Raw genomic sequence first — 23,010 nt, forward strand, 5'->3', positions numbered from 1 at the left:
GGCCGCTTGTTCGCTCCGAGCGATGTTCGCACAACTGCGCATGCGTATGGGTCGTAATGCGCATGCGCCAACCAGTCAGTGCGATCGGAAATCGAGCACTCACCAAATAGCGAGTGCCTGCTAATTTGAGTGACAGGATGAGGCGTTTGTGGGTGGTAACAGGGGAAGGTGCTTGAAAACGGGGAGTGGAGATCCGAACGCAGGCGTGCCAAACGGTCAAAACGGGCGTTTTAAGGGTGGGCATAATTAACAAAGCAGCGTCATCGGCCACGTCACTTGGTTGTCTTTTAGCCTGAACTGTTCGCATGATTGCGGTAGGAAAATCCTACCACAAGCACTGCGAGCAGTTCAGACGCCTTTCGATGTACTCGATTAATCAAATAAATAGCGGAAATGATGTAGGATGCGAGTGGCCAGGGGCCGTCTTTACAAAATAGCGAGCGCATGTTTCGTTCACTCGATCAGACATAGAGGCGTCAACAGTCCGCAAAGAGCGAGCGCTCAATTTAAATAGCCGGCCCCTTTTTCTGAACGAGCGAGCGCACATAGCGTCTGGCTCTGAATCAGGCCCTCAGTCCATTAACAGAAACACAGATCTGGTAGAGATCTGTTAGAGATCCGTCCGACTCAGAAGAGAATTTACATTAAGGGTTCGGTTATTCCGTATGATCAGGGCCGGCTCGAGGCATGTTCGACCAGTGCGGTCGAACAGGGGTGCCACCTCAGACCACCCCGGTGGTCAGGTGGTTTGGCACCCCCACAGCCGCAGCTGTGCGCTGGTGCCGACCCCGTAGAAGAGGAATGGATGCCGTGTGCATGTGTTCAGTGCAGTGAGAGGGCTGGGGGCTGCCCATCTACTGAAGGAGTGCTGGTCTCGCCCCCAGCCTGACGTGTAATGGGAGGCATGCCGTACGGGCACGCCCCCAATTAGCGCCACTTAGGGGAGACGTGGCCTATGGTAATTAAGTCATGATCCCAGGGTGAGGGGGCGTCGGAGTCACTCTCCGCACAGGGCCACACCTGGAGCCGGCCCTGCATATGATAAACAAGTTTTGCATGGAACACTGAAGTGATGACATCACAACTCACGTATTATAAGAGATGACATCAGAACTCTTCATTTATATACATTATTACAGGATGTTATACATACAGTACGTTGGCATTATAAGTGTCAAACATTTCCGTTACAACTGTCGTCATCAGAAGTCTTTATTGCAGAATTTTTGGTCGTACTTAGGACGTTTCTGTCCGGCGAATATATAATGAGCATCTAGATAAAGACAGGTCAGGATAAGGTCGTTCCGTTTGGCATCGCAGCTAAACATTCTTTAATTTAGTCAATTATTGCTGCTAATCAAATGTGATAGCAGACAGATGGCAGGATGGTTATGACGTGCCTGGTGCCAGGGGTTTCTTCAAGTTCATATCAGAATGTTCCCCCGCTGGGAAGGATACTGGAAACTCCCTGGCAGCCGTCTCTCTGCGCTGGACTTGGTACAGAGATATTAGGGTCAGCACAGGCAGATTGTATGACAGTCAGGAACAGGCTTCCATCTGATACTATGGTTAAGGGACACTAAAGATGTCAGCAGCTGTGTATGGGGTCAGGGAATCCGGTCACGTGGCCGACAGTCACCATGGTGACATTCATGGACGTAACTACCAGGTAGACTAGCCGCCCCTCAGCTGCTGGGTCTCTGCTCCCCTCTGTGGGTTCACACCCAGCAAAGGAGCATCTTATAATATACAACAATTGTAATAACCAGTAATAACGACCAGCATATTATACCGAGAAATGACGCATCTCATGGCCAGCAAACAACCAAAATGTCATTTTCAACATTATGGGCGGGATGCACTAAAGGAAAAATGCGGTAAAAACCCTGTTTTCGGGCAAATTCCACTGCCATCGCGACTGCGATCGCAGTGGAAACGCAGAACCACCGCAGAGCGATTGACAGGAAGTACTATTTAGGGGTGCTGTCGGCGTGGGGGTGGACTGTGAAACGCAAGCGTGTCAGTGCGTTCGAATGCCGTTACAGGGGCTAGAATAAATTATCTGCTGCGATGCCATATGCAGCTTGTGTGCTCACTGCGTGCGACGATGTTAGCAGTTCCTAAGTAAGGTCAAACCTTGTGTAAGTGTGCGTGAGGCTGCGATGTTACCGATGGTTTCGCAGTCTTTTAAAGTATTACGGATGTGTGTAAGGCAAGGTGGGCGTCCTTATGTTGTGCTGCGACGGCATAGCGATCTCAGATGATTAGCATATCATCGCAGTGAGAATGCGTGCATAATCGCTATTGCAATCGGTAGTAAATCAGGCCCAATGTACACAGGACTAACACAAATCAGTGTGACGGAATAGTGGTCAACTACTGAGAGATCCAATCTAGTAACATTAACATCTACATAGCCACCACACAATTCCATCCGGGCTATTTTCAGGACAGTCCCTTACTGATCTCACATCTGAGTTGGAAAACTTGCAGCGGTAAAGTTAATATATACTAAAAATCGCAAACAATACATTTCTTAAAAGTTGCAAATCTTTGTATTCTTCCTCCCATTGCCGGATAAGGTGCTGGTGTCTTATCCTAGACACAGGTCTAACACTTTCATGTGTCATGTTACACAAATAATCCCAACCTAATGTATGCGTCCTGCTTTGGTTACACGGCGGCCCCTTTGGGGTCACATTGCCTCACCCTGCATGTCGGTGACCAGCAAGTTCCCGCTGGTCTTCTCATACACCCAGTGCTGGAAGGTGCAGCATTTCTGCCCGGCTTCCGAGTCCCTCCTCATCACATTGATCTCCTTCCCGTCTTTGATGGAATACTTCACAAAGTCGCCAATCAGTTCCTCCTCCACGGTGGCGTACGGGATGTTGTTTACAGGACGGTGAATAAGAAAAATTGGGATTATCCTTGAAAGAAAAAGAAATAGATAAGAAAATGTCCACATTATAAGTAACAATAATGACCTAATTAAATATTTTTGTGTTGTTAGATGTTTGTTGTAAATAAGTAAATGAATAAATCCATGGAATGTTTTATTCTTTATTAGAAGAAATTGTAGCTTCAAAGTACCTATTTGTTATAATGCTGTATTATACCATTATCTCTGGTGTATTTAGTCTTCCTCACCTATCACAGGAGGAGCTGTGACATCTGCCCATCAGATAAATCTGGATAAGCGCGGGACATCTAGTTAGTGTGCGGTGCAGGGACTGTGGGGGTGGCTGGTGTAGTGTGACAAGAAGCCGTACTCCACGTATTATATTATAAGAGGCTTTTAAAGTGATAAGTTATTCACATCCCTGCCTGGGCCAGCTGGTTATGTGTGAATGACTCTTACTGTAATATGACAGTTGTATGCTGGGGTTATTTACCATAGAGGCACATGCATAGGGCAATACTAGAAATTGTTTTGTGTTTAGTAGTATTTATTCTTTATTTCACCTTCTCCTCTTCCATTCCCGGCCACCTATTGTCCCAGTAAAAATAATACAGGCAGATGTTGGACGGAGGGACAAGGCTATACAATAATACCCCTTTTACACCTAAATTCCGGGTCTGACCCGGAGTTGGAACAGAGGGCCTGATTCAGAGCCGGACGCTCTTTCAGAGCGCTCGCTCTGAATCAGGGCCCTCCTTCTCTTTTTAGAGCGGCCTCCTGGCCGCTCGCATAGCTGTGGGTGACCACCCACAGCCATAGCGAGTGGCCAAAAAGATGGTCGCGATGGTCTAGACCATCGCGACCATCGGACCTGCAACGAGACCCTTGTGGTAGGGTCTTGTCTGCCGCAAGCCCTGGAGTGCTTTTGGCTCTATCAGAGTGATGTCAGTGGGGCCGGCCCCAGACGGTAGGCGTTCCCATGGGAACACCTCTGTCTGGGCAGCCACGCCCCCAGCACGCCCACCAAAGGGGGCGTGTTGTCACTCACCATCGACAGCACGCCCCCTTTGTAGCGAGACCCATAGCGACGGCTTGCCACCCACAGCTATAGCGAGCAGCCAGATTGATGGTCGCGATGGTAAAGACCATCGTGACAATCGGGCTTGCGATGAGACCCTTGTGGTAGGGTCTCATGGCCGCAAGCCCCAGAGAGCTTTCGGCTCTAACAGAGCCGGAAGCACTCCCACTGACATCACTGGTGGGACCGCCCCCAAACAGCAAGCGTTCCGTTGGGAACGCCTCCGTTTGGCTGGCCACCCCCTCGGCCCGCCCACCAAATGGGGCGAGCTGTCACTCAACATCGACAGCTCGCCCCCTTTGGTGCGAGACCCGGAGCGACGGAGTGCCCGTCTCCGTCGTGCGCATGCGCTGTGGGCCACCATCGACCTGGTTGCGAGCACTCAGCGCTCGCGAGCAGGTCTGAATCAGGCCCAGATTCAGAGCTGGACACTCTGAAAGAGCGCTCGCTCTGAATGAGAGCGTTTTTTTTTGTTTTTGGAGCGGCCTTCTGGCCGCTAGCATAGCTGTGGGTGACCACCCACAGCGAGCGGCCAGGTTGATGGTCGCGATGGTCTCATGGCCGCAAGCACCAGAGAGCTTTCGGCTCTAACAGAGCCGGAAGCTCTCCCACTGACATCACTGGTGATGTCAGTGGGGCCGCCCCCAAACGGCAAGCGTTCAGTTGGGAACGCCTCCGTTTGGCCGCCCACCCCCCCGGCCCGCCCACCAATTGGGGCGAGCTGTCACTCAACATCAACAGACCCGGAGCGACAGAGTGCCCGTCGTGCGCATGCACTGTGGGCCACCATCGACCCGGTTGCGAGCACTCAGCTCTCGCGACCGGGTCTGAAACAGGCCCAGAGTTCCAATCCAGATCAGACCCGGAATTTAGCCGGCACCAACCCAGGATATTCCCGAGTCGGCGCCGTTCACACCGGAGTCGGGTCTGCATAGACCCGGCTTTTCCGGCGTTGAAGTGGACGCTTGGATATGATGTCATCTCCAAGCGCCACTGAAGCCGGACCAATCGGCCGGCCTGCGGCGCACTCCAGATCATCGTGACCCGGACCGCGCCGTTCACACTGCAGGGTTTCACGGGTTACTCCCGTGTTAAACCCTGCAAGTTACCTGGGTTGGATCCAACCCTCTCCCCTTTTACACCAAGGAGCTACCCGGGTTAACCCTGCAATAACCTGGGTTTTAGCTCCGGTGTAAAAGGGGTATTATTCAGATATATCTCGGGATGGGGTGAACAATCTACTGGGGGCCCGGGCTTTGATAAGCCCTGATACACAAATGGACGCGGCGCTGATGTTTCCGCAGTTGAGCAATTATTTGCTACTGCGTATGCGCGATAAGTCCTGAAAACTGCTACAGCGCATGCGTCACCCTGAGTGTGCGGCTCCGTGCGCTGTTGCATATGAAGTTGCAGGCATTAGAAACAACTAAGCATTATCATGGGCGATATTCAGGAGGCTCCCGACCAAATCGGGAGGGTAGGCAAGCCTGCATAAAACCTTCTTTAAAACTTGCACTTACTGTACTTCAACATAGAAAACAACATAACGTATGCAAAAACCGATCTCACGGTTCACATAATTTTACAAGGTGAATCTGCGAACCAAAATAATGGTGCAGGAATCACATATCATCCATGCAAAGTCCCGGGCTTCTGTCTGCTCCGTTCAGTAGCTCCCCAGGCAGTGTCACGCTTATGTCCGCAGATTCACCTTGACGATTGATGTGACCAACGAGACCGATTTCTTTTATAATATGTTGTGAATTTTCTATGTTGATGTGAGGGCAACTTGTTATAAAAAACCCTTTGAAAGAAGGTATTATGCCAGCGAGTCTGTTTTATCCCCTACAGTGGGAGGGGAGCAGACATAATCAGCCAATCACAAGCTGGAGCCGATCATTATGATCATCATTAGGATTTTGCACCATAAGCGATACACTTCCTAACGGGCACGTATGCGTTTGTATCCCGGTCTATCTCGCCCACATTTGTGCGAACGCCCTTACTAGCAATGCCACTTCCTACACTTGTTCCACCTCCCCGTGCATATGATTTGCGAGTGTAAGATGCTGGCAAATCTGCGTGCAGATCCAAGCGCAAGTCATTTTAGTGTGCTTGTGCGCAGTATGGAAACGCATATTTTATGTAAAATAATGTACACATACGTACACCACTTAGCTTTTTATGTCTATAGCTTAGTTTAATGCAAGCAGCACTTTAGCAATAATGTCCCACTTGAGTCCCATCTCATTGAGCAGATATACCTTCCCCTGATACAGAAAGGTTTTACGCCCATCTGCGCCCTTTTCCGGGCGTGTGATCAGTCACTGAAATATCAGGTATTCATTCTAATACTGCTCTGCAATATCCAGCCTCCTCCCTCTGCTGCTGACAGACAGACCCAGGTGCAGAACCCAATCACAGACAGACTGGCTGCCAACCATCTGACATCTAAGAAGAACAGCAAATCTCCCATGATCCCTGGGCACGATAATAGCAGCGCTCCTACCCTAAAGACCAGGCTGCTCAGGAGGGAAGAGAAACAAAGGCCACTGTGTGCAGATCTGAAAGCGCCAGGGTAAGTAGTACCCGCATCCTATGCCAGGAAGTCATCATAAAACAACACTCTTCACTGTTTGGCTGACAAATTGAGCACACAGCAGCACTGGAGCCATGGCTCCGATCTGGGCCCTATTTGTGTGGAGTTTTTATGTTCTCCCTGTGTTGCATGGGTTTCCTCTGAGTAATCCCTGCCTTGCTTCCAGGAGATGAGATGCAAAGTAGGAAGTTAGGTGGAGCTTATTAATGTAGAATGTGTAATCAAGTGGATGGAGCAAGTTATTTGGCAGAGGTGTATCTATAATGGGTCCAAGGGGGGGGGGCCCACACCGCACAACACCCTACACCCATATTTTCTAACACTTACCTCTCTGAAGTCCCGCATTGGGTGTCACCCCTGTGCAAAACGCCCTGAAAAATGGGTGCTGCACCCATTTTCCCGGCGTTATGCGCATTAGGGAAATCGCCAGGAAAATGGCAGCCTCGCCATTTTCCCAGTGACCTGAGCATGTGCAGTAGACTCTGGGCACACGGTCTACTGCTGCAGTCAGTCCGCTGCTGGTCACTGGGGAGAGAGGAGGGGGGCCCCCGGACGAGAAATGAACATGAGCCGCCTCCTCTCTTAATACGCCCCTGCAGCTAGGGCTATCCATTGAACAGCTAACTGTCTCAGTAATGGCCTTGGAAGCATAACCGATGGGTTTATTATGCTGCATGCAGACAGCACCAAGACCATGCTGGGAGGCATCGGCAAAGCTCAGAACAGGAACATGCACATCAAACAATTGGAGCAGCGGGCTGGAGGTGATCATAGCTTGAGGCAAGAAATGGCAGCAGCATGGCCGTCCAACCAATAACATTCAACAACTTGGCGGCTCTGGACAGGGCTGTATGTTAAATGGGCAGTGTCAGGATGTGAGATGAATGTAGACAGCAGGAAGTCACATACAGAGTTAAACAGTGGAAGCAGTGTCGTCACAAGGGGGGTGCTTCGCCGCACCTGGGTGTCACCTGCCGACGGGTGACACCAAGGTGCCGACTCCCCCTCAGTGACAGGAGCTGGATGCTGCTCTGTAGCATGAAGTGCAGCACTCGGCTCCTGTCACAGTGAGGGAGCCAGCACTGAACACAGGGCAGTCCGCACCTCTGGCACCCCCCACCACCACCACCCACGAGTAATAAGAATGGGGGTTTGGGCAATGAGGCCATGCCCCCTTTCTGTGTGACCAGACTCCTTTTTTGTCATCACCCCAATCCCTGACCACACTGGGTGTCACCGCTAGGAGGTACAGGAGCAGGGTCCCCAACACCACTCACATCCTGATATAATCTGTGATCGGTTAGTGAGGACAGGGCTGCATATGACAGGGACAATGACATGATGTGAGGAGGGGAATGGAGGCAGCAGGAAGCCACAGACTGAGAGTTATACAGTGGAAGGAGCAGGTCCCTTCTAAGAAATTAAAATTTTTGGGTCTAAATCCCAATAATTTATATATAAGCCCCTATGTCTCATACAGCAATTCAGATACCGTATACTCGCGCTTAAGTTGGGTACAGGCTCATTGAGTGCTGAACTGCCCTCCTCTCCCTACCGAGACCAGGTGACTGGCGGGTACAAGGGAGGTACTGGTACTATTCCCTGAAATTCCAAGGAGCCTTGACCACTCAGGGGCCTGCTCAGTCCAGAAGCATAGATGGGCCCTGATTGCTGCCTGTTCCACTGAAATATTCAGTAGGGCACAGACATGAAGGGTCTATTTACTAGGCTCTGTGGGCTGGTGCATTCATTAAAAAATCCCTGGGTTTTTTTCAGTGCAATGGGCCTGACATCATAATGTAATTCTGCTGAAGGGAAAAAAAGACAAGACCAGGGTCTGCTTCACTGGATGCAAATTTCCTGGCTTCGCAAGCCGCCAGGACCTGGTCAGGCTGCGGTAAGCTTCAGCTACCGCAGCCTGGCCATAGGGACAACAATCGCAATCGATGGTCACGATTGTTCCAATAGTGATCCCAGGCTGCGACCTCGCAGATGCAGTAAGGAGGTGTCTGTTTCCTAAAGACACTTCCTGTTGCATTTGCATTTGAGAACTGCACAACCGCTTGTGTGCCGCTCTGTAACTCCATCCATCTCTGAATCAGACCCTCTGTGGTGCCTTAAAAATAAAAGATGATAATAACAATAATAAAAGATAATAATAATAATAATAATAATAATAATAATAATAATTATACCTGTGAGCCTTCTGAGTTTTTTTTATAGATTACTCAAATTATACAGCCTTTATTTCATAGAAATATTGTTGGAAATCTATATTTCAACTGTTTAGTAGACGCTGTATTCCTTACAAACGTATCACTTACTCTGGTACTTTCCCAAATTCTTCAAGCTGTTCAGCTTCAGACGCATAAATCTTGGCATATTCACGTGCAGTATTCTGTACGTAGCATTCCTGGAAAGCAAAGTCATATCAGTTATTTACTAAATGCTCCTCAATCACTTATTTTGGATTCCACCTAATAAAGGGGCAGTGCATCGTCAAAACGTCAAAATTCAAACTTCTGAATGTCAACTTGGTCTGAATGTCCGCTGCCGCCCCTCCCTTCTTCCTGTCAGCAGCCTGGGTCTCCAGCCCAAGACACGCTACTGGGTGCTGGGTTGCAATGGGACCAGGGAGGCTGCCTCTAAGCAACAGTCTCCTTTGCCAGTGCGGGAGGGGGACCGGTCACACTGATCTGTCCTACAGATGTGTCCTTACAAATTGGCTTCCGTATTTTATGCAAATCTAAACCCCATATTATGTTCATGATATCTTTAAAGCATCTTCAATCCGATGGGAGAAAAGCGCTATATACATAAAACTATTAGTACTATTATATTACCTGCACGGCGAGCTTGTAGTTCTTTTGGACAAGCTCATCATTGCTCTTTGTTCCGTACGCTATAGCATTGTGTACTTTCAGCACGCACAAGTGACCAGGACTGAAGACAGGAAGTAATCCGCACATGACTTTACTCCGAAATGCCTTCCTGTGCACTCCTTCTCCAAAATGTAGGTCCTCTGTTGTTATCCGCCCATGAAGGTTCCCTCCAAAGTACATGTCAGTGATGAAATCTTCGCGGAAGAAAAGCTGGTTAAATTCTATCTCCTCCCCACCTACAAAGACACACATTGTAAAATGATTTATTATTTATTTATTATTATTATAATTATAAGAAATTATGTATTCCCTGAATGTATTAAAAACTGTAATTATGGCAGGGTACCTGCCTGTAGCGTCTAATGGATGCTACAGACAGCGCTGCCACAGCGTTCCAGGCACCCTCCAGTCAGAAGCAGGGGCCGTGGGGTGGCGACTGACTGGGTGAGGTTGCACCGGCTGCACACCCCTAGTTATGGTCCTTATCAGACCACCCATGTGCAAGCAGCCATTGCTGGGGAGGGATCCTTAAGATTCCTCTCCCGGTATATGCTGCGGAGTGTAGCCCATGGCGTTAGCTACCGGGACCCAGCTTAAAATATCATAGTTTGGTAACATCTACATTTTAGCAGCCCCCATAGAAACCCATGAGGGCTGCTTTTGCGATTGGAAACAGAGGACCTCCCTAGATACATCCCGGGGAGGCTTAATATTTGCGGGTGCCCCCAGAAAATGGGTGTTTTAGGTGTATATGCCACAAATAGTTTTTTTTATAAATATGCCCCTTTGAGGGAAATGTTTCAACTGTTCAGTAGGGTGGAGAGGTTCCAATAGCAACCAATCAGCTTCTAGATAGCATCTATAAAGTACATTCTATAAAATGATTGGTTGCTATGGCAACTTCTGCACTTGTCCATTCTTTAGTAGGTTCGATACAACCCTCCCTTAATTTGTAACAGTGTCGGATAGGAATGGTCACAAGAGTATCTATAAAAAAATGATTTGCAACAATGGAGTTCCTTCATAATAGGAGACATTCCACTAATAGAGAAAATATAGTGGTCTGGAGGTTGTTCATATATTGTGATCACTTGAATACTAGGCTACTAAAGTCAGTTACAATTATTAGTAGAAAATGTACAGGTAAGTAATTTCAGCACCTGGAAGAAAAAATCTACCAGGATGCTTAGATGTGTTGGTGGTTATTACCTATGCTAGTATTTGTTATATTATAATTGCATTTTGTCACAAACGCACTGACATTCCCCATAAAGTTACACTCTAGAACATCGCCATATTCTTTGCAAAACAAATGGTCCTTTCTCTCGCATTCTCAGGGGTATTCAATTTGGAGCGAAAATTTAGGAATTGGCAATAAATTATCGCTGATGACATCATTTTCACCGATTTAAAGTATTCCCGTATTCAATTTCAAAGACTTTTTGCAGGTTCGAAGTCTTTGAAAAAAAACGCCACTGAATAGGTGGCGAAAAAAAGTGCAGAATTGGGGTTTAGGGGTGCAGGGTTCAAAAAAAATAGCCTGCACCCCTGGGAATGACATTTTAAAAATAACTGTGTCAAAAAAAGTTTTTTAAAAAAATAGGGACACCCCAAAGAATTTATTTAAAAATTGGGGTGAAAAAAAAATAAAAAAAATAAAAGTTTTTTAAAAAATAGGGAAATAGGTTCAGGGCTATTCTGTAAGTATGCGGCAGGTGTTTTCTAGAATAGCCTATTAGCGGCAGGTGCATTTTTGCAGAATGCTTAAAAAACATTTTAGGGGCTTAAAAATATGCTAGTACCCTTTTACATGTACCCCAAATTTGATGGGACCACTTAAAAAAACGAAAAAAATAACCTAAGTGCTCTTCTGCATCACTTCTTCAATGTCAGAAAAAAACACCTGCCACTGCTATTTAAAACCCCGACTTTCATTTGCAGACTAAAATGGGAGTACCCATAGTGATCCCCCATGTTTTGACAGCTTTAGGGGGGGTCCTACAATTTATTCCAGGTAAATCCCGTTTTTTTTCGCCGATCCTATATCGCCATCTCCCGTTTTCGTACCTTTTAAATTGAATACAGGGATAAAGTGGGCGCGTGCCCGATACTTTATCCCAGGAAAAGCTCCGATGTGGAGCGAAAAGTCCAGCACAGGCTTTTCGTTCCCATATTGAATACCCCTCTCTGTGTCCATCTCTCACCCACAGATTATTAATTTATTTCTAGCTAATTATACTGTAAGATATTTGGAGGAACAGTAATAATAACACTTACACGCTGACCCTGGCCGCACGTATCCTGCTATACCTTTAACTGTATCATTACATTTCTTCTATAATTATTTTCATTTTAATGCTGCTCTGTTCTAAAAGTCCTGAGCACATGTCATTTTGTAATGTAGCTGTGTTTTAATGAAGTCATGAAGGTTGTGGCGAGTTCTATGAAGTGGGCCGACATCAGCGCCGTAACTAGCACTCCCGGTGCTCGGTGCAGGCCACGCCCCCTCAATGTGATGTCATGCGTATGGGGTGGGGCCACAATCGCCAGTTATTACAGCACTGCCTGGAGCATCCTCGGGATGCTCTGGGGGGTTGGTAGGGCAGTGGTGTGACCGTCTGAAGGATGCTTCAGGCGGCACGGCTGCAGAGATTCTGGCTGCAGGGTGCCATTCTCTAACCAGATGCAGGAGCCGTGCATAGAGACGGAATTTCAGCGGGCATTTCTGGCCGGTAACATGGCTAGCCAGATGCGGGATTGTGCAAAGTTCAATGGCGCGACCGATGTGGGGCCGATGGTGAGTCTTATTGCGCACAGCGACGGATTAGCACCGAGCTGGTGGCTGTCTCTGTATGAAGCCGATCAGTTGTGGCATGATTATAAAGATGCAGTGATGCTGGGAAAAAGAAGCTGTAACAGCTGCAATAGCGTGTACCACCCGGTATCTCTTAAAAGCTGAAGCTACAGTAAGGAGCTGTTGACTATATATGGTTGGGAAATGTTGCATTAAAATTCTACATCTTCTCATGTGCTGCAGCTGTTTCTTCTTTTGTGGATCCAGAACCTTGGGGGTTTAGTTACATTATCAGGAACTACCGGACCCAGCCAGTGCTGTAACAGGGCTTTAATGAACACTGTGTCGGCCACACCCCCTTTGCGCAAGATGTAATGACGTGCATAGGGGGGTGGGGCCAGCCAGCACCCAGAAGCACGGCAACGCACGGAGCGTCGAGAAGATGCTTTGTGCAACTGTTTGCACGGTAGGGTGATGGTCTGCAGCTTCCTAAGGACCCTATGGGCGGCACTGCTGCAGAGTTACTGGCTGCCATTCCATTCCAAGTATTCTGCTAACCAGACGCAAGGGTCACGGGGCAGCGACAGTGACGCTCATAGAGCCCTGTCACACGCACTTCGTTGCGGCCCATAATCCAGCGCACTTGGACAATGACCCTCACATGGCCCGATATTGTCAACGTTTGAGTGGGCTTTAAAGCTAATCAGATGTTGGGTTCAACCGGCTGACTTGTCATAGGGACAGCATTACCAGCCTGTCTACCCTTGCCTGTTGGTGAGTATAGTGCGACAGCGGTTAGTTATGTTCATCCTTTTACAGTATATTATGTATTTCAATGGTATTTACTAAAAATAAGCTGCTGGGACCATTTACCATCCAGCGCCACACAGTCATATCTACAATTTCATCATGAACTTGCCGATACTTGGTCATATGTTCAGTGTGTTGTGTGGGAGTGTCTCTATCTATAATTACATCACTCGTATAAATGACATCACAGAACCAGAGTTAACAAAAAAACAGTGACCAAAGAAACAGACGTGGCCGCTAACCACAAAAGAGAACAGAATCGTTGTCACACAGTATTTATAATCCACGGCTCATGGGGGGCTCATACCTCTGGACTCACAGTTATACTGTAAAAGCTCACGGTGAGCGTCTCATTTTCGGAAAATGAAATAAAGCAGATACATGAGGAGGCTCTTGAGTACACTCTGTGCTAAAGAAATGTACCAAGTGTTGTTGTCTATAATTAGTAAATGTTTCGCCGTTAAGAGTGGGACTGGAAAGATGAAACCTAATAATATATTTGGACAGTTCCATCTCTCACTGTTCTTTATGGATAAATAATATTCCAGGGATATGTCATCAGATTTGCCTGGCAGAGATAGTCATCTATCACCTTGTAAAATGTCCTTTCCTTTTTCCCTCATTGACTATTATCATTACTTTTAGGAATGTTGGATGTCGATAGGCTTTCTGAGTAATATTACAAATCTATTTTAATCAAGAGCTGAACAGATAACTTGACAAATTGAGTTTGATTTACAATAGGGAGTAGGTGTCTAAAATTCTGTTATATTCAGATGTATATCGGGCTAAAGCTACCATATATGTTGCTGTTTGAAAGTAGAACCATTCCTTGGACCCACAGTTAGACCTTCTATAATTAGATGACATCTAGCTTACAAAAGGCACATTCCACTGAAGTCTAAGATTTCCTTTTTTCTCACATTGTTATCTACAAGCAGGGTCAGAACCATAGGTGCCGACACAGGGGGTGCTTCTTCAGCACTTGACCCGGCAGGTTCCCTATCCCTCCAGGACATACACTTCTCATCTGGACTCACCTGGCCGTCCACCTGAGTAGTCTATGTGTAGTTGAGGTGTGGATCGGGTTATCAATGACCCAGCAGAGGGGGAAGTGCCAAAGGTGCACCCCCTGTGCCAGTTTCTGTGCACGCCTATGGTCAGAACTATAGCCTAGGGCCTATTGGTGAATTGGGCCTGGCAATGCCAGTCTAACCAATACATTGGCTCCCACTCTGCTATTCTATTTTGCAGATTAGGCCCCCAAGTAAAGAGCGGCCTATGGAGTACACCCATCGCTGTTCCCTAACAACTACATTTTGCTATGGGGACTTTGGACCTGATTCAGAGCCGCTCGCAAACGGTCCGATAGTATGCGCACGCTTCTTTCTGCACGAGCTTGAACTACTCTATGCGATCGCAAGAAATGAGTGACAGGAGAGACCATTTGTGGGTGGTAACAGGGGCAGGACACTAATAACGGGGGAGTGGAGGTGTGAACGCAGGCGTGCCTGGGTGTTTCAATGCCGTTTCAAAGGAGTGCATAATTAACAGGCAGCGTCATTGTACATGTCACATGCCTGTTTTTACACTGAAGTCCTCGCAATGCTTGCAGTAGGGTAAGGCAACCACAAGCGCTGTGTTAGCTACTGATGGTCCTTGATGTACCAATGTTTTAAAACAATACCTGGAGATGAGATGACATGCACTAGTGGGCGTCTCAACATATGCTAATGGGTGTCTGCATACACAGAGCGATCACTCGCACAGCCAAATTTGGCGTGTTAATGCCTTTCCAAGTGAGCACCTGCCATGGCGTCACTTTGCCGAATTTGCATACGCTGGATGCGAGTGATCGCATCTAGCGAGCGGCTCTGAATCAGCTCCTTTGTGGTTATCCTCTGTCTATAAGGTTACAGTAACTATTTTAGACAATTGATATTATGCTGTAGTGCGATTGAGTATCCCCAGTTGGGCTATCTCTCTATTTCTGTCCAATAGAAAGACAGGCCTAGGTAGCTACAATCTGATTTTTTAGAACTCTACTCAATTTTAGTTTAATAAAAGCATGCCACGGCACTTGTAAAAATCTATGTATTGCTGTAAGAGCATATTGTGTACATACCCATTGAGTTACCATAAAAGAGGGGACACCTACATATTGCCTAATTCAATGGAGCTGTGGGCTAACTACAGTATATAAATTACAAATGGGCATCCCACTCCTCATTGCTCCTGTCTCCACAGCCCAGGAGAACTGGAAATGAGCTGGTAAGTTTGAATGAACAGCTGTTGGTTTCTTGGGGGTCAGGGATTTATTGCTGCCCTTCACAGAAGCTGCAGAATCGTCCGGGACTAGCATGGGACTGGTTACCATTAAGATAAGGGATCTCTATGTTGTAGGCTTTGATAGAAATGGTGGAAACTATCACAGGCTATCTAACCTATTATTGGATCCCAATCTGCTTGTGACCCCATTCTTAGTGGGAACCATTCCAGGCTGTCTAGCACTCGGGCTGGTTGAACAATGATGAAGTGGGCTACTTTACTTTTATTCATTTCAAGGGAGGTTTCAACATGGAGCACATAGACTGTAATCTTTACGCATTCACAAACACACAAATGAGTCCTCATACGCTGTTTCACAAGTAGCGGCAAATAGCCCCTTTCTGCGCGCTAGATCCCAGGCAACTCAGCCGCGCCAAGTGTCTTTCTCACTCAAATTGTATGTCCTATTCGCATGAATAAAGCAACTGGAAGTGACAAAACTACTTTACTAGAGACACTGATCAATTTGATGTGTGACATTTGTGTATCTGTATGCGTTTGAATCGGTATAGGAAGCGCTATGATGCAGCACCCGCGGCTTTTTCTAATGCCAAGTTCTCTTGTGTTTCATCTACACCTGTATATATGTGTGTAAAACTAATTCCTGTGCAGTTAAAGTCACAGCCTAGTGTCTCTAATGCACTGTGAGCAGGGCTGGCAACAGAAATGTTGTACACTAATGTCTCTGGCCCCTCCCACACCCCTCACCACCCTCGCACCCATATATCCCTCCCCAGCGTGTGCCAATGCCCGAGGCGGTCTTAGGGTGGGGAGAGGGTGTGCAGTCCCAGTCGGTGGTGCTGCAGCTTGCTCCCGCCCGGCTTGTCTCCTCCTACTCATCCAAGGTAGCAGTGGCAGCAGGGTGCAGAAGGGGCAACCTGCCAGCGCAGTGTCGCACATAATGACACCTCCATTGTGCCATTCATTATTATGGTGCATGCGCAGCACCAGGTGACATATCCTCGAGCGGGGATGGGGCCGGGGGCTGTCTGTTACCTAGTTGGGCCGGCCGGCACAGTCTGTACATCAAATAGTGTTTGGCGCTAAGGATTTTTGGTTTTGTGCCCCCTATAAACCTCAGGGACCCTCTGAACTTTAGGGCCAGAGACAGGGGTATCCTTTGTACCCTTTGTACCCCTCTGTCGCCGGGCCTGACTGTGAGTGGTGATTTGCTGCGTCTGAGATGTGAATAAGATGCAAACTGTACAGAAACATACAGTACGCTACACGGCTCTGAGCGTCTCAGTCACGGTGGGGATCTGGCGCAGTATGACGTATAGAGAATGCATCTGTTTCTATTGCATGTGAACCACACATTATACACATTGTTTAGGAGAGAAAGGTAAACTCTGTTATCACAATTTGGTTTCAATTTAAAAGCATCATTATTATTCAGTATAGAAGCCACTAACATAAAAACAATAAAGGATATCTTTTTTAATAGAGTCTATAATTTTCTAATAAATATGTACTGCATTTACATGCTGAATTTCACAGGCCAAGGGGCATACTGTATGTAATAGGTTGCAAGCTTTTTTAAAGCAGCAAGAATTTTAATTTGTAATAGGTTACGCTGTAATAGGTTGCGCTGTAATAGGTTGCAAGCTATTTTTAAAGTGGCTAGCATTTTAAAGGGAAAAACCAAGTTGGTCTTGCCTTTAAAATGATTGCCGCTTTAAAAATACCGGAAGACTCGCAGGTGTTCCCACAGCGGCTGCAGCTCGCAACCTATTACATAAGCCCCCAAATATCATTCTTTATCCCCACATGTTCTAATACTCAGTCTCCCTCTATATAAATTTCAGGTCTCACTTTGTCACTGTGCATGTCAGTCTGTGGTCAGGAAATGTTACCACACTGCATATAATGGGCCTCCTTAGTGATGGTTCAAAGTTTGCTGTTATGTCCACGTGTGGCTGGGAAGCAGTGGCGTGCAGTGAGGTAAATGGCTGGGGGGGCACTGGCTAGTATCAAAGCCAGATTTATACATACATGTATGAGATTTACTGTTTGATAAACAAATAAATGAAAATGTTGAGAGCTTCTGCGCTGCCTCCATCCAGCATCTGACAGGTAGGACTGAACCGGCGGTCACTAGGACCGGCTGGAACTCAGCCAGACAAGCCCAACCTCTGACATGCGCTCCCAGGCCCGCCAAGAGCTGTGGCGGGCCCCGGTAATAGGGGGCGTGGCCTAATCGCGGGAGGCGTGGCCACGCCCCCTTGCTGAGAAAAAAAAATAAAAAAAGATTTGCAGCGCTGCTTCGCGCTGGGGAGAGGGGGCGCTCTGAGCCCCCTCAGCCCAGCGCAAAGCCAGGGGGGTCACGATCAGCGTGATCGCTCCCCCGCACAGGCATAGGAGACTGCTGTGGCTGCTGCTCAGCAGCCACGAGCAGTCTCCAACTGCAGCTCAGCACACGCTGTGTGCTGGGCTGCTGTGAGGGGGGGAGTGGCGCCGGACTCGGGCCCCCACCGGGCCCCTCAGGAAGCCCGGGCCCGGGTAATCTGTACCCGATCCCCCCCCTCTCGGCGCCCCTGTGCGCTCCTGTACTACCTCCCTCCAGCATCTGACAGGTAGGACTGAGCCGGCGGTCACTAGGACCTGGTGGAAGTCAGGCGGATAGGCCCAACCAATGACATCTGCTACCTCGTATGCACGTCTTCTCAGCGCATTTTTACTCCCTGGCTTTCCATGAGGACGGATGGACCCAGGAGACTCTCACAGTACAGAGCCACCCAGAGCCATATAGCTGGACTGCAAGTATACTATACCACCACCGTTATAGTACAGGGCATCACCGCTACCATCCGCCGGTGTATTAGTTGCTACCACGCCTGGTGCACTACAAGGCCGAGAAACACCAAGAGCTCCAGGCTGCCTCTCTATCTGCATACCACTGATCTACCTGTGATATTCTTCTGTCATTTGCCACTTGTTTTTCTCCCTGATCCAAAAAATCTAAGCGCTAGAAAACCTGTGTAGGATTTCTCTGCATATATGGTAACCGGCACCAGGGTGGTCACACCATGAAAGAAAGACCCTCCATAGGGTCCCTCTGCCATAATGCAAATAAGCCATAGTCAGTGACTCAACACCCTGGGGAACCCATTCAGCCCATAAGCAACCAGCCCTCCAGAGCTATTCCTGCCACCCCTGGGGTCATCGGTGCCAGGGCAAGTGTACTATGTCAAATATAGATGACATGCTTTTGTGGAACTTTACGTCCCAACAAGCCTGGCAGGAACTGACTGCCAGGGTACAGAATGCTGGAGTTCTTGGAACGACAAACACTGTCATGCACCTGCTGGAACATGTAGTTGCACTATAACTGTAATGTAAAAAAAAGAAAGAGAGAATGTTAACATAGTGGTTATGTTGACAACCACCATCTGGTGTGTGGCGTAACTAGGGGGGGGGGGGGGGGGTTGAGTGGGGCTTGTGCCCTGGGCGACATGGCAGGCCCAGCAGAGGGGGGCGCCAGCCAGGGCATTGTTACCCGCACCGCCCGCTCTCCGCTCCCCCCCACCCGCTTCCCCCGGCGAAATCTACTACTGAATGTACACAGTACAGTGTAGTGAGTGCCTGCAAGCTGCTGGTGCTGACTGTAGGGGGAGCTGCAGCAGAGACGCGCAACCCCTCCAAGGCTGTCCTCCTGGTATTCTGAAGCATGCTGATCCTGAGAGGCTGAGAGCTGCTGCTGGCGCCGGGTGACACGGATAGTGAAAGTTCTCCTTCCCCAGCGCTCTGCAGCTTCACCACTGGTTAGTATTGGGGGGGGGGAGAGCAGCATGTCAGCATGTGTGTATCTGTGTCAGCATGTGTGTATCTGTGTCAGCATGTATGTATCTGTGTAAGCATGTGTGTATATGTGTCAGCGTGTGTATCGGTGTCAGCATGTGTCAGCATGTGTGTATCTGTGTCAGCATGTGTGTATCTGTGTCAGCATGTGTGTATCTGTGTTACTGTCATCATGTATGTATCTGTGTAAGCATGTGTGTATATATGTGTCAGTGTGTGTATCTGTGTCAACATGTATGTATCTGTGTCAGCATGTGTGTATCTGTGTCAGCATGTGTGTATCTGTTACTGCCATAGTCCCAGGGAGGATACATTTCTTCAGAGGTTCCACGTTGTGAGAAACCACCGCAGAGGTAAGGTGCATATGGAATGTAAAGGAATGTGCCAAAATATGGGTGCCGTGTCATGTTGGCACGCCCCATATTCAATAGCCACGCCCCTTCTGGTAGGTGACCACACCCATATTTTTTTGGCGCGCAAAATATATCTGTAGTGTGTGTGTGTGTGGGGGGGCACCAATCTGAAACTTGCCCTGGGCTCCGCAGACCCTAGTTACGCCACTGACATTCAGCATGTCGACACTGATGAAATGATGACTCAGTCATAATGATAACAATGTATCCCTAATGCTAACCCTAATGGTAATGTTGAAATTTTAACAATGTCAACATTTTGCCAATGTCGACACTTTTACCATGTCAACATCATAACTGTTCAGATTCTGGTGTTGACATTTTGAATGCACATTGATTGCTGACTGCATAAATCCAGCCAGCCCTAGCAGCACTGTAGCACGGTGCATGCAATTTCAGTAGCGCCAGTATGCCCATGTATTTTGTGGAGAGGTCTGATGGCATGTGGGGAGGTCTCAGAGACAAGCAAAGGGGTATGTGGGAAGGAAGGTCTGATGACACGGAGAGTTCTGGGGCACGTGGTGAGGTCTGAGTGTCATGCAAGGGGTAGGTGGGAGGTCTGTTGTGGGGAGATTAGGGGGGCATATGGGTTGTCTGAGGGGCACGTAGTGCATGCCAGTACACTGAAGAGGACCTCTTAGCATTGCGTCTGCTCTGGGCATCAGGGCTCAAAGGCTACAGCGCATCCACTCAGTCAATGGCGTGGGGGGTTATCTAGGACACAGGGTTGCCCACATTCTCTGCTGGTAGCCTGGCACATCATTATTGACGATGGACCTATACGCCAGACTGTATCCTTGCTCTGTACACATTTTACGTTGGACTTTGAGATACATATATGTTAAAATAGGTTCCCCTTAAATATTGCACCAGTCCTCTGAATTCCTTTTCAATTAGTTTTTTGTAACAGTAACAAAATATCTTTTTTTTTTTTTTCATTGCACGAGTTACAGTATACATCCACTGCAATTATATATTTAATCACACAGTAACGGTTCCCCATAGTAACCATACCTTCAATCTCCTGATTACGTGTCAGCTGCTCCAACACTGCAAGACACAAAGATTGATTGATCAGAGACGAGTTCTACTCCCGATGTTACAACCACTCTAAGAGCCTGATTCAGAGGTCAGTGCTATTGCAGCAGCCAATGGGATTCATACCAAGACTCCCACCAGCTACAACGCTAATCCGTCGTTCTGCATTTTAGGACTCAACATTGGACGCAACTATTGCACCATCGAATACGGCACTAACCCTATGGAGGCGCAACATATCCAATTGGACATGGCTTCAAGTGTCAGTGCAACTGCGTCTCAAGCCGAAGTCGTTGACAGCAACACGCTTGCGTCTGACTAGCCACCCTCCTGTAATCACACAGACATGCCCACCGAAATCGCCTCTCTCAGCGTCCAAATTAATTCTGGGGCTCCCGATGGTACCAAACAAGGGCCCTCATTCAGAGGTGGTCGTAAGAAGCGAGCGCTCTCTCTGAATGAGGGCGGCCGCTTGATTTTTCAAGTGCGGCCTCCTGGTCCCTAGCTAAGCTGTGGGTTACCACCCACAGCTTTAGCGACCGACCAGGTTGATGGTGGCGATGGTCAAGACCATCGCAACCATCGGGGCTTGCGATGAGACCCTAAGGTTGGGTCTCGGCAACCGCAAGCCCCAAGGAGCTTCCTGCGCTGATCGAGCAGGAAACTCCCCACTGACATCACTGATGATGTCAGTGCGGCCGCCCACAAAACGGCAGGCGTTCCTTAAGGAATGCCTCCGTTTGTGAAACCACCCCCCCGCCACGCCTACAAAACGGGGCGAGCTGTCGATCAACATCAACAGCCGCCCCTTTTGTAGTGAGCTCTCTCGCTCCGGAGCTTGCGCACGCGCAGTGCAGCCGCTGCGCGTGCGCAGGGCCTAAACATCGACCCGGTTGCGAGCGCTCAGCGCTTGCGACCGGGTCTGAATGAGGTCCAAGATGCATTCGCCGTGCGACTCGGAAACATCGGCCACTTACATGCAGTATTTCTGAATCAGGCTCTAATGCTGGTTACCCACTAAAGTGGTAATGAACACTTGCAGAAGATGAATGCAAGTACGGTGAATGGTGCATGCAGGATAAGAGAAATAATGCTGCAACATAAGTGTTCCCCATTGCAAGCACAAATGTTAGTGGGTATGGAATAATTGTTATTAATATAGATTCAGCTGACAAGATGGCTGCTGACCTCAAATACACTCTAAAGCGGACCTGTACCCACCACACAGTGGAGACAGTCATTTTGGATGTTAAGTCCACCTTTAGGCCTATCAGTTCACCAGGAAGTAACAACCTCACTGAGGCATGAGGTGTTGCAATGCATGAGGTACCTCCTGCCTCAGTTATAGTAGCTGATCGGACTCTTTTATTGGATAGTTACCTTCGGCTGTCAGGTGGAATTCAGTCGTCACTTTTCCATGTACGTTCTTCAGAGTGCAGTGATACAATCCCTGGTCTTTCTTACTGGTTTGCACTATGGCGAGAGACACTGTAGAGTCGTCATTAGAGCTGGAACACGAGATGACATATTGTCACTGTACTGCTCTGTAACATTCAGTATTGGAGAACGTTCATTTATCACTTTACTGTAAGTTGTTCACTGTCACAAATCTGCGTAAATTCAGCAATGACTTGAATTAGTAGATCAATGCATCGAGGGCTGGGTCCTCCCCCCTGCGGCATCTCCCGCTTATATCTTACACAAATTAGTCTCGTACATAATTTCCACACACAGATCAATAGACACCTGATAAGAGATCACAGATGAACGTAATATCGTAGCACGATTCATATAACTCATTTGTCTGACACTGTGTGATTTTCAGGAGGGCTGAGCGTATACATGAGGAATGGCCACTGTGTGACAATCAGTCACAGACACAGAGATTCATACCTCGACCTCAGACATATAACAACTTAGAAGACACAGGAACGTTGGGGGAGATGTATCAGCCTTCCAAAGAGTGTAGAAGTGGACATGTTGTCCTATGGAAACCGATGATTTTCTAGCTAGCGTGTTATAGAATGTCAAAGATAAATGCTAGCTACTGTAGGAGCTGATTAGTTGTTACGGACAACTTCTCTACCCCTTCAAAGGCTTGATACGGAATCAGTATGAAATACAGCCGGCCGACAGAAGCAGAGTTCCCGGCAGCGGAAGCCCGACAGTGCTGGAAATCCCTATCGTCGCTAAGGTAAGTATAAACTAACCTAACCTAACCCTAACCCTCCTTAGGAGTGCCTAACCCTAACCTCCGCCCCGAGTGCCTAACCCTAATCCCCTCTCTAAGTGCCTAACCCTAACCCCCCCTTCCCTGCTGCCTAAACCTAAGTCCCCCGGGGGGGGGGTGTGCCTAACCTTAAGTCCCCCC

The 23,010-nt window shown here is 48.1% G+C and overlaps 1 protein-coding gene across 1 annotated transcript in view; it reads right to left on the reverse strand.

The window, feature by feature from the left end:
* The window catches only part of ALPK2 (alpha kinase 2), a 124,978-nt gene that overhangs the window by 14,476 nt on the left and 87,492 nt on the right, over positions 1-23,010 (reverse strand). The window contains exons 5-9 of the mRNA XM_088476475.1: positions 22,020-22,147; positions 20,616-20,651; positions 9,420-9,694; positions 8,901-8,989; positions 2,710-2,927 (exon numbers count right to left, since the gene is read on the reverse strand). Coding sequence (XP_088332601.1) covers positions 2,710-2,927; positions 8,901-8,989; positions 9,420-9,694; positions 20,616-20,651; positions 22,020-22,147 — 746 coding nt within the window. The remainder of the gene's footprint in view (positions 1-2,709; positions 2,928-8,900; positions 8,990-9,419; positions 9,695-20,615; positions 20,652-22,019; positions 22,148-23,010) is intronic.

Source organism: Taudactylus pleione, unplaced genomic scaffold (assembly GCF_031769625.1).
Source record: "Taudactylus pleione unplaced genomic scaffold, aTauple2 ptg000189l, whole genome shotgun sequence".
NCBI classification, from domain to species: Eukaryota; Metazoa; Chordata; class Amphibia; order Anura; family Myobatrachidae; genus Taudactylus; species Taudactylus pleione.